The following is a 10,972-nucleotide window of genomic DNA, read 5'->3' on the forward strand; positions in this document are numbered from 1 at the left end:
ATTCTAATGGCAACAAAAAGCAGACTGGCATTCTGTCTGAAGACTGAAATCTTTAAATGTGCATCTGTGCATTTGTGGTGTTAGTTGTGGTGCCTGAGACTTATAAGGAAAAACATCCCTCCATCTTAACTGTAGATGACTGGGGAAGGCCATGGCAAACCACCCCGTAAAAAATCTGCCGTGAAAACATTGTGAAAGCAACGTCACCTCAGAGTCGAAAACGACTGGTGCTTGCACAGGGGGACTACCTTTACCTTTTATCTTAACAATCTATTGATTGAAAACAACAGCTAGCAGGAAGTCTATAGAAAGCTGTTGGCTTCTAGCAAAGCTGCTTTCCTTCTTACACTTGCAGTTGGGTCCCTGTGAGAAAGGAAATACAACTGCATTGACCAGAAGCAGGGAAAGGATGCATGAGGTGTGTCATCAGTTGAGATCACCCTTTATTTTGGCATAGGTTGCCACGTCATCTTGCCATCACTTTCCTTTGTTTTTGTTTTGTGTTTGCCTCTTGAATGTTGTCCTGCAAACTCTGCTCTGCCACTTCATCAGCTGCAGTACATCTGAGAGCTTGGTGTCTCCAGTTAAGCAGGCTCCAAGGAAGTCCCCTTCTGACACAGTGGGTCTGGTAAACAGCGTGCCCATCCGATCGCACCAGGTAAATTGCATCATCCTGCTTTGAGAACTCTGACTTGGAGACCTTCCAGGTGGTATCCATGGTGAGGGGAGGGAGATAACATGTAGAATGCCTTTTATTTTTAACTCTTTTTAAGGATCAAGAAAGAAAAAGGTTCTGCTGCAGTAGAGGAATATGTAAAGCATGTCATTCTGAATCTCTGATGTTAGATTCAGTGAGTTGGAACCTGCATTTGTCTCAGTAAAAGGTACTTGGGTGAATGTGCAGATTTTTGCCCCCTTTGCCTTTTCCCAGCAGCAGTCTACAAGTGGTGAAAAGGTACTGGTGGGAGTTGAAAGGACCTGTGTGGCAAAAAGCAGGCGAAAAACCTAATACTTGTAGAATTAGAGGCATCAGATCCACCCCAGTAGTTTTGGGATATTGGAATGGATTGGTTGGCTCTTGACCACTTGTCAATCCAGTAATATTAATTACTTATATTGTTGATGCAGTTGTTTGGTTTTAGATTTCCCTAATTTGCATGGATTAATCTATGGAGACTTGAATAGGTTGCCTTTAGCAGAAGAGATTTACCTTTTAGTGTGTTCCAGCCTTCTAGGATCCCTGCAGAGTTGAGTGCTGCTTAGAGTCATAGAATCATAGCATTGGTGCCCACAGGATCATCTAGTCCAACCCCCAACTTGTTCTATAATGTTCTGTAATGACCTTTTATCAGAGTTAACAATATTGTGATCCCTTGTGCCTCATTGTCACTAGCTTGTGATGGGTAAAGTTACTCAAAACACCATTAGGTACTAATCCACTATTTCAAAATGCTGATTTTAGCATATTGCCTAATAGGAAGTGATCTGCATGTACATGTAGCAAGATGGGAGACACTTTTTGGAAGCAGAACCATCATAGTAAGATAGTGTATGTTGATTGAAACAGGAAGATGAAATAGTTGGGCCTCATTTCCTTGTCAGATATGGGAAGTTGGAAATCTGAAACAAGATAATGGAAACAACTTTCAAAATATTATGACTAAGACATTTTCAGGTTAGGCCTGTTTAATGTTACATGCCTCAGGATAAAAAGTGAGAGAGGTGTGGGGGTGAGAAACGTTAAGGAAAGGTTGTGTAAAAGGAAAAATCTTTCCCAGTGAGCTTTTCAGCAACATTTTTAAAATGCCTTTGACAAAGAGGGAGTTCTCTGTGGTCATATGAGACACTATTAAGAAACTGCATTAACAAATGTACAGTCTTCATTATTTTTAAGACCTGGCTTATTGTTGATGACTTTCCTCACTTGTTTTGAGCTGATTATGAGCTGCTGCTTGAAAGGAATTATATTTATGGGAACAGCTGACTTTATTGCAGCTGGGGCAGAAAAGGCTGTCATGTGAAGTTGGTTTCAATTCAGAGGCTTTATTGTAAGTCTGTGCCATTGGGGAACCATAAGATTTTGGTTTCTCAGGATCCTTCCAACACGCCTATTAAAGGCATGAGTCACCCTCTGCCTATTTGCCAGTGAAGACATGCAGAACTTTTCTGTGCAAGTTTGTTTATAACTTACGGTATTGACACACTTCAAAATATCAGTGTGTGCATTTTGCCAACCATTTATAGGTTACTTTTGATAGGAAGGTTAGGAGGTACAATAAACAAATGAAAGCTATGACCTGCCTCTAGCCTAAACAGGAATAAAAAGAAGCTCATTTACCTAATTTATTAATGAATCTGCATACAGTGGATGTGTCTGGAGACTCTGATCTTCTTTGCTGGCATGCTGTGTTGAATTGTGCCCAAATAAGTTGGTTTCCAAACCTAGACTTTGGTTTCTTTACTGTGGAGAGAGCTGTGCTCTATTTGTGGCATGAAAAGTTTGGAAATAGCAGAATTAGGACAGTATTCTTTTAGAGTTGTCTCTTCTTGCTAGGCAGTGTGTGTTGTGTAGCAGAATGTGAATTTTGACAAGCATAGGGCTTTTTGTCACTATGATGATATGGACGTTTTTAAACAAAGATAGAAAAAGGCAGGGAGGTTAGTACTTAAACATTAAATACTTCACTTTCAAATCATATCCTTGGTAGCAAGGTAATGCACAGAAGTTCCTTGCTCACTACAACTGTATAATCACCTTATTACAAATCAAGTTGTTTACCATCTCTTGTTGTGAAAGCAAGAAGTTGGTTGCCTGAGGTTATGTTTCAAATGGCATGCATGGATCTCGGCCTTGTTTGAATCATTGCATCTTAGGCTGGCTGATTACTCATCAAGTGTGCTTTCACTCTTGCCCTTATTTGTAATTCATTTGAGGCATTGTCTTTCCACAGTTGTGCATGCCTGTCTAGTGCCATGTGTCTGTTCACAGTCCTCTCATTTGCCTGTACAGTGTTGGTTCACTTTGAATGCAACAGCCTGAATTCTCTGTCTTCTAGTTCCAATAATTACATGACTGGTTTTCTTGATTCTTGGATTGCATTATGTATAAATATTATGAATGATTCCAGATCGCACTTCTGAATGCTGAACTTGTTTACCTTAAGTATTCCAGGTTGTTTTCCTAATTAGCAGATTCAGTTAAAAATCACTTACCACAAGCTGCACATAGATGTTGCTTTTCTGAGGTGCAAATATTTGTGCATAGCACTCTGTACTCTTTCATTGTGTGAGACACACTCACATAGGGTAGCTTGCATATTTACATGACATTAAGGCATAAAAGTAGGCAGATATTGCAGAACTGACAAGGTAAGGCAAGACATGTAGATGAAAAGTGGCATCCATAATAAGGAAATCTTCAGAGACTGTTTCTAGATTTTGATTATTTATAATTAGTGGAGATACTACTTTGTATGAAATTTGGAAAAATCCATAGACTCACCCTGAATTTCTGCATAAAATTGTGATGGTCATCTAATAGACCAAGACACCTTCTTTTCAGATATGCTTGTATTTTCAAGTGTATTAGTTATGTAAATCCCTTGATATGTAACTTGGTAGGAATAATTAGGCTGTAAGTCTGGAGTCATTACTGAGTTGAAAGGAAACAGTTTTTCTTGGACACTAAAAGGGCTAGTACAGGGGTAGCCAAACTTGCTTAATATACAAGCCATATAGAAGAAATGTCAGATGTTTGAGAGCCACAAGACATGAGTGTCAGATGGTTGAGAGCTGCAAGACAGGAAAGAAGTCAAATAGATTGAGGGGAGGGAGAGGTGGAAAGAAGCCAACTTTAACTTTAAATGCATTCTCCAGGCTGCTGACTGGCTTGGCTTAGCGATTTAAAGAGAAATGCCTTTTCCAAGTTGGCGGATGGGGACATAGGGGCTTTGAGAGCCACACAATATGTGTGAAAGAGCCATGTGTGGCTCCCAAGTCACAGTTTGACCACCCCTGGGCTAGTACACAGAAGAAAATGTACCCATGGAACTAGACCTTGGAAGAACATTTGTTGATCTGACTGATTACTAGTTTCATATGAAAGGTATAAATTTAGTTACACATTAAACAGAACAGAAAGATTCATGTGCAGAGCAAGATTCATTAATAAGGTTTTCTGTAAAAGGCTTTCAGAGTTCTATTAGTTGTGTTGAAAACTGAGCAGCTAATAGAGGAAGTCTGTTGTGTGAAATTTATTAAAATTCTGTCTTCCCTTCACATGTTTCCTTATAAGGAGTAGATATTTTTTCCTTCATTCTGAATTATATCAATATATTATTCTTTGGTTCCTGACTCACCTTTTCTTAGGTATGCTATTCTCTTTCTCTAAAATCTCTCTTCCTCTAAAATCCTTTTTTGCTGCATTGTTCATCTGTCAAACACTTTAAAAACAAAACAAAACAAAAAACTCAACTCTTCTCTTTCCCCTTAACAAACCAGTAAAATTGTATGGACATGTAAGATGGCATTTCCCTGATGAGAACTAGGGAAAGAATACTAGGCCAACTAAAAATGGTAACTGTAGATTACAAAAACATGCCACATTAACCTGTGATTCCTTGTGAACCCAGTGATCTTGTTATAATGAGTATTTACAGACTGTTCAACTTCTAGCTGCTGTCTGTCCTGACATTGCATTAGTATTGCTGCCATCTAGAGGAGTAAGACAAAGGTAGGCACTAGGCAGATATTTCCATGTCTTTGTGGACATTGCACAAGGAGGTGCAAAGTTGCCAATGTCACCATGATCTTCCACAAAGGAGAGAAACACCACTTGTTTGCCATTCTTTCTCTTGGAACAGAATATGAAAGTTTCCCAGTTTGGAAAGCCTGCTGTGAACAAATAGATTTGTGATGATTTATGCATGAGGCCAATATTTCAAAAATAATTTGGTCATACTGTGATCACTTTAAGCACATATGTGCTTAATGTGGTGAATGAAATTCCAAAGTGTGTAGTTCCTTAAACTGTGTACATCAAGATGATACCATGAATAGCATAAGTTAATGTATAGCACCACTGTCTGAGATATGGGACTGATCCTTTACTTTTGTTCTGCTTCCCCAGTGCTGTCCTCCTTCATGGAGATGGTTACTTCATTGTGGAGTGTGTCTCTTGGTTGCATGGTGCTGTCTGCTCCTGCAAGATACATGAGCAGAAAGTGCCTAGTTACTGAATGAACAGCAACCATATGCTGCAAAAGAGGGCAGTGCTGGGGAAGTAGAAGGAATGTATATGACCCAAGAACTAGTTTAGTTCTGGAAGGCAAATGGAGCTTATCGAATGAGCCCATAAAGTAGCGTAGTGAATGTATGTGCTCCTTTGAAATAGCAGTCTATTCAGCCTGTGCTGCAGTGCTGCCACCAGATGATGTTGTCTACCTGAACAATTGTCTATGAAAACATTTTCTGATCATTAATCTGCTGAAATAACACCGTGCAAAATCATTTCAAGAGCGGTTGACCTAACTTACATATTTCCCCAATCAAAACGTCTCTCTGTGTGTATTTTGTGGTATTTTTGTCTGCATGTAATTTGATGTGATGTATCACTAGTTTAAATGGTTGATGAATTTTGCCTTTATGCCTTGGTTGCTGCATTATAGCAGAGAGCCGGTGTGTGTGTGGGGGGGGGGGGGGGCGGTGTCGCTGAACAAAATATGCAGACATATAATGGGATAAAAGACTTGTTTGCTCACCTTAGTTTGCTTACACTCAATTTCTTTTTTTCTGTTTTAGGGCCCAGTAATTTATGCACAGTTAGATCATTCTGGTGGGCATTACAGTGACAAGATCATCAAGTCAGAGTCTGTGGTCTATGCTGACATTCGGAAGAACTGAGGAGATCCCAACTTACCCAAAGCTAAACAAAAATTCTAACTGGAATCGCTTGAAGAAAAATGACCCAGAGAACTCACATGTGGCCTTTGATGCCTAGGCTAGGACCAATGCATGTGCATACAGAGAGAAAGAGATTATATATGTATTGTGTGTAAATAGTCTATTTAATCGAACAGAAATGAGACCAATGTTGCATGTTGAAATATGGTAAAAATTCTGCTTATAAATTACCAATATTTTTTTTTAATCTAGGATAAGGGGAAGAAAGTGAAAGTTCATATTACACCTTTTAGATAACTTGTCTTAATTGTTTTGTGGAAAACTGGAAAATTCCTGGATATTCTAAATGGGGTTGATACTTTGTTTTTACAGGTTCTGTTTCTCTGATGAAATGGACATGAAGAAAACTGTTTCTGCATGATTCCTTTTCTAACTCTGGTGCTTTCCATACTTTACTTTTTCATAAAACTTGATTCCTGTCCTCTGTCTTCAACATCCATTTAATCTCTTTCCCTGGGGTGGGGGGGGGGAAGGAACATTCCATTTTCTCATGGCTTCCAACCTAATCTCAACTGGCTGGAGCCAAATTTCAATCTTTAGGGCATTACTCTAACATCATTTATACAGTCTTCATAACTCTGTTTTAACAAGAAAGCATTAACAGAAGTCCCTTTGCATACCCTGCTATAAGATTAGTTCTTACAGGCATAGTAGGATTTTTTTGGTGTGGTGGTTAAGCGTGTTGGACTGTAATCTGGAGAGCCAGGTTTGATTCCCCACTCCTCCACATGCAGCTGCTGGGTGGTCTTGGGTCAGTCACAGTTCTTTCAGAGCTGTTTTCTCAAGAGCAGTTCTCGAAGAGCTCTCTGAGCCCCACCTATCTCACAGGGTGTTTGTTGTGGGGAGAGGAAGGGAAGGAGTTGATAAACTGCTCTGTGACTCCCGAGTGAAGGGTGGGATATAAATCCAATCTCTTCTTCTATAAAGGTGGAGCATGTTTATACTTTGAACAAGAGTGTAGTAGAGAATGCATGCTGAATCTTTGCAGTTTGATCCTGGCATGGCTGTCAGTGAAACACCAGAAAGCACAGAAGGCTTGTTAGAAAAGGTCATTTTATTGTGATTGTGATCAGACTATAAAGCAGTCTGTCTTCATCTAATCTCACTCCTGTGGGAAGAAGCCATGAAATGTGATAGGCTTGCTGTGGTCTCATTCTGCTTCAGAAGGGCAGGACCAGCATACTCATGTTACTAACTTTTAATGCCTTGGTTCTCACAGAAACAAAATGTTGTGTAGAGTTTTATACTGTGTTGGGGCCAGCATACTGCTACCTCCTCTGGTATCTGGGACTAGTAAAATACATGTCCACAGAACTTGCTTTGGTTTTTAAAAATTTCCAGTTACAAAAGGAAAAGACTGCTTCTCCTTGGTTAAGCAAAGTGCAGATGTCTTCAGATGTCTGAGAGCCAGTCTGGTGTAGTGGTTAAGAGCGGAGAACAGGGTTTGATTCCCAATTCCTACATATAGCCAGCTGGGTGACCTTGGACCAGTCACAGCTCTCTCAGAGCTGTCTCAGGGTGTCTGTTGTGGGGAGAGGAAGGGAAGGAAATTGTATGGTGCTCCAAGATTCCTTTAGGTAGTGAAGGGTGGGATATAAAACTGACTCTTCTTGAGGTTTATTTATTTATACTTGTTATACTCAGATAAACTGCAGGCAGAAAAAAAATGTAAGCAAAATTTAGTTTTTCACGTTTGAGTATCTGATGACTCAATTTGTTCAATAGGAGCAATAATATAATGAAAATATACAGAATAGGGTTTAACTTTTAAGATGCAGCAAGAAAGACCAGCTGCAGACAATATAAAAAGTTCACATTCTCTACTGAATGGAGCCTGTTTTGTTATTTGAAATTTGTTCTTGTGGTGGAGAAATGGAAGACTTTCATGGGTTTTTAAGCTTGCCCGTCACCCAGTAATTAGTGCTACTTGTCTTCTGTAGGTCAGGAGCGAGAAGAAAGCAGATCTGACTTGCCAGTGGGCCATCGAGCACTGTCTTGTTGCTGAGATTCTTGTGAAGCACGTGGGTCTACATGGACCATGGTGTGAGGCAGCACTCCTTGTTTTTGTAAACAAGAGGATCATGTAACACAGATTAGTTATGCCTTAACTATTATGTGATCCTGAGTTATGCATTCTTGCTTCATAAATATAAAATAATGGATCATGAAGGTTCTAGTGAAGAAAAAAAAGTTACAAGATTTTAAGTTGGCTCATTTCTGCTTTAGATTGACTTCTAGTGATGGATGTTGTACTGCAGGGAAGAAGCCAATCACGTACCGAATCATAATAGAAAGGCTGAAAGTGAGGTAGGATGTCTCACATTGCAGTGGAATGAATTGCTATCTCTCATCTTTATACCACTATCCCCGTTGTGAAGTGTGAGAAAATACTAATAAGGCCTTCCTTAGTATGAGTTACTTGTGACTATCTGTACTTTGCTTAGACATTAGTTTGAACCAGCAACAAAATTAAATGATTTCTCATGTAAGTCTTTAGTTCACAGGGTAGAATCTACAGATTAACAGAATTCCTTGATTCCAGCATCTTTTACTGTCTCTCCTCCACTGCCCTACTTCTGTATCTAATTGTCATCCACTTCCTGCCTTCTATCACAATGTAGATAAAAAGCTGATATAACTTGCAGCTTTTCTGTGGGATCTGTTCAAAACTGACTGCATTATACATCCTAGGTCTCAGTATTTTAGAAGCTTGAATATTGTTTAATTTAGGAGTGATTTCCTCAGCTCAGCGTCCCTTTTTAAAATTCTGAGTTTTGTAAAACAAAGTAGCAAGCTTCTTGACAAATGCAAGAGTGGCTGGTCTTTCCCAATAGAAGAACACTTATCAAGCAAAAAAAAAAATCAAAAGACATCACTCAGTAACATTTTACTAGGTGTACCACATGCTGTCCTTAGATCTGTCAATTAACCAACAGCTTTAATTGATCAGTCATTGAATATTATATATATTTGCATATATATACTGCAGCAGTTCTAAAGAAACACACTGTCAGAAGAGGTGTTTCCTCCTGCAGGTGGAAAAGATTGTGTTATAGGAAGCAAACTACTGTAATACCTATGGATTTTAAGTACTTGTATTAAAAAGTCAGTGGCCCACTTAATCAGGGCAGCTTTCTGTTGATGAAAGTGATTCCTCTATTGACCTACTGATTACGAAGATTTCACCACCAGTAAAAATTGCCCTGCTTTGTGAAATAAAGTCCAACTACATTAAAATCTGCCCCTTTTACAAAAGCAGCTGGTATTGCTAATGGATGTTCAGTCAGTGAATTAACAACTACATCCTTCATCTCATTCAGATACCTCTAATTTGTGTTGCTTGATAAATGACCATGTTGGAGTGAATAGAATGTGGTCAATAGCTTTTGGGAAAAAAATTTCAAGATCTTTGATTGTAGCAGTAACCTTATTTGTGCTATTGCTTTCTTCATCCTAGAGCACTTTTTGTGGCTCCAGTAGTGACATTTCAGTGTGTAAATAAACTGGAACTATTTTGTCCTAACTTTTTGAAGTAGGTTGGCTGAACATCTGTCCTGTAACTTGCTCTGTATGCACAACATTCAAAGGCTTTCCTTGCAGTGTACAGTTGTTTTGGTGAAGTGAGCAGGTGTTTGATCATCAAATGAGATCTGTTTAAATCTTGTTTACATTCTTATGTCTGTCATATTATAAAACCAGGACTTTTCTATTTGTATATGGTGGGTGGGAAGTTACTTGTTTTCCCCTTTCTTAAACCACGTTTCCTAGTTAACATCTAGGGGACAATTTGGCATGTGTAAGGGCAACTTTTCTATGGTGCTGTATTTTAATGCCCTTTTTCTGTGAAAGGCAATCAAGATCAAATAAAGGACTCCCTATTGTGAAACTCCACACTCAAAGCCTTGGACCTTTTCCCCCCCAAGATCTCTGTATGCTCCACACAATGCAGCTTTTGAGCCCCTTTCTGCTTTGTTTCTGCACTTTTTTAAACAACCAAACCTGGAATTGAATTTTATATTTTGTTGTATAGTTGTCTTTTCTCCCTTCCCCACTTACTCAAAAGTAGCTGCTACAGGGCAGTTTGCTGATTTCTGGAAAGCACCACTATGAGGTGACCACACTGATGCTGCTAGATTGGAGGGGGGGGGGGAGAAAGGGGGTAGACACCTATAAAATGGGTGTATAATTTGGGGGAAATGGTGTATTCTCCATGGTCTTTGTAATGTTAAGTAGGATTCTGTGGTAGCATTCTTTTTGTTTTGACTAGCTTCTGAGTTGGACACACATCACATTGGATATTTACATGTTTTTTATTGTATGCTTGTGACTATTTTAATACACTTTTTCCATTAGTGGTCTGTTGTGTGTATTTAATTCATATGATAAGAGGGGGATGTTACAATGCCTTTCAGGCACCTCTGATTTCAGGATGGGATTTAGGTGAAGGACAAAGTGGCTAAAACTGTAAGAGTCACCTTTCCTCATCCATCTGCACTCCACAGGCAAAGAAACAGTTGCTTACTACAGCCAGTCTAGGATTGATGTCTTCATAGAAGCAGCCTTGTTAAATTGTTAGCTCTTAAGAGTTAAGAAAGCAAAGTTCACCCTCAGGTTAAATAGGCGGTTGATAAAACTTTTTAAAAGTACAAAAAATTCAGTAAAACTAAGTCTAAACAATTCATGCAACTGTTGTCCAGGCAGCAATACAGAAAAACAATGGCAGACAGTTCCAAAAAGTGAAGTTGTTACATCAAGGTATGCTTGAGTTGAACTCTTCTGCATTTCCTGTTGTTGTGGCAAGAAGGTAACACCACTTGATTGGGCTATCTGTAGTAGCACCTGTAGGAAAAGCTGAGTATTTGCTTGAGTAAGGAGATTCCTCCTCTAATAAATGTAAAGAATATAGCAAACAATATTAGTTTAGAGTTCTCTCTAGCATCTATACATTTATTTAGGAAAAGTTTATTAGCTTTCCCCAAAAAGCAGCAAATAACAAAGCACTTTTTTTTTT

General features: G+C 39.0%; 1 protein-coding gene across 3 annotated transcripts in view; it reads left to right on the plus strand.

Annotated features, from left to right (window-relative positions):
* The window catches only part of MPZL1 (myelin protein zero like 1), a 37,542-nt gene extending 27,229 nt beyond the window's left edge, over nucleotides 1–10,313 (plus strand). The window contains exons 5-6 of one of the 3 annotated variants that reach the window (XM_060234488.1): nucleotides 553–658; nucleotides 5,800–10,313. In XM_060234488.1, the coding sequence (XP_060090471.1) occupies nucleotides 553–658; nucleotides 5,800–5,901 (208 nt within the window). In that variant the 3' untranslated portion in view covers nucleotides 5,902–10,313. The remainder of the gene's footprint in view (nucleotides 1–552; nucleotides 659–5,799) is intronic. The other 2 variants (XM_060234491.1, XM_060234490.1) reach the window with 2 other exon arrangements.
* Nucleotides 10,314–10,972: the final 659 nt, after the last annotated feature.

The sequence above is a fragment of the Heteronotia binoei genome, chromosome 3, assembly GCF_032191835.1.
Source record: "Heteronotia binoei isolate CCM8104 ecotype False Entrance Well chromosome 3, APGP_CSIRO_Hbin_v1, whole genome shotgun sequence".
Lineage (NCBI taxonomy): Eukaryota > Metazoa > Chordata > Lepidosauria > Squamata > Gekkonidae > Heteronotia > Heteronotia binoei.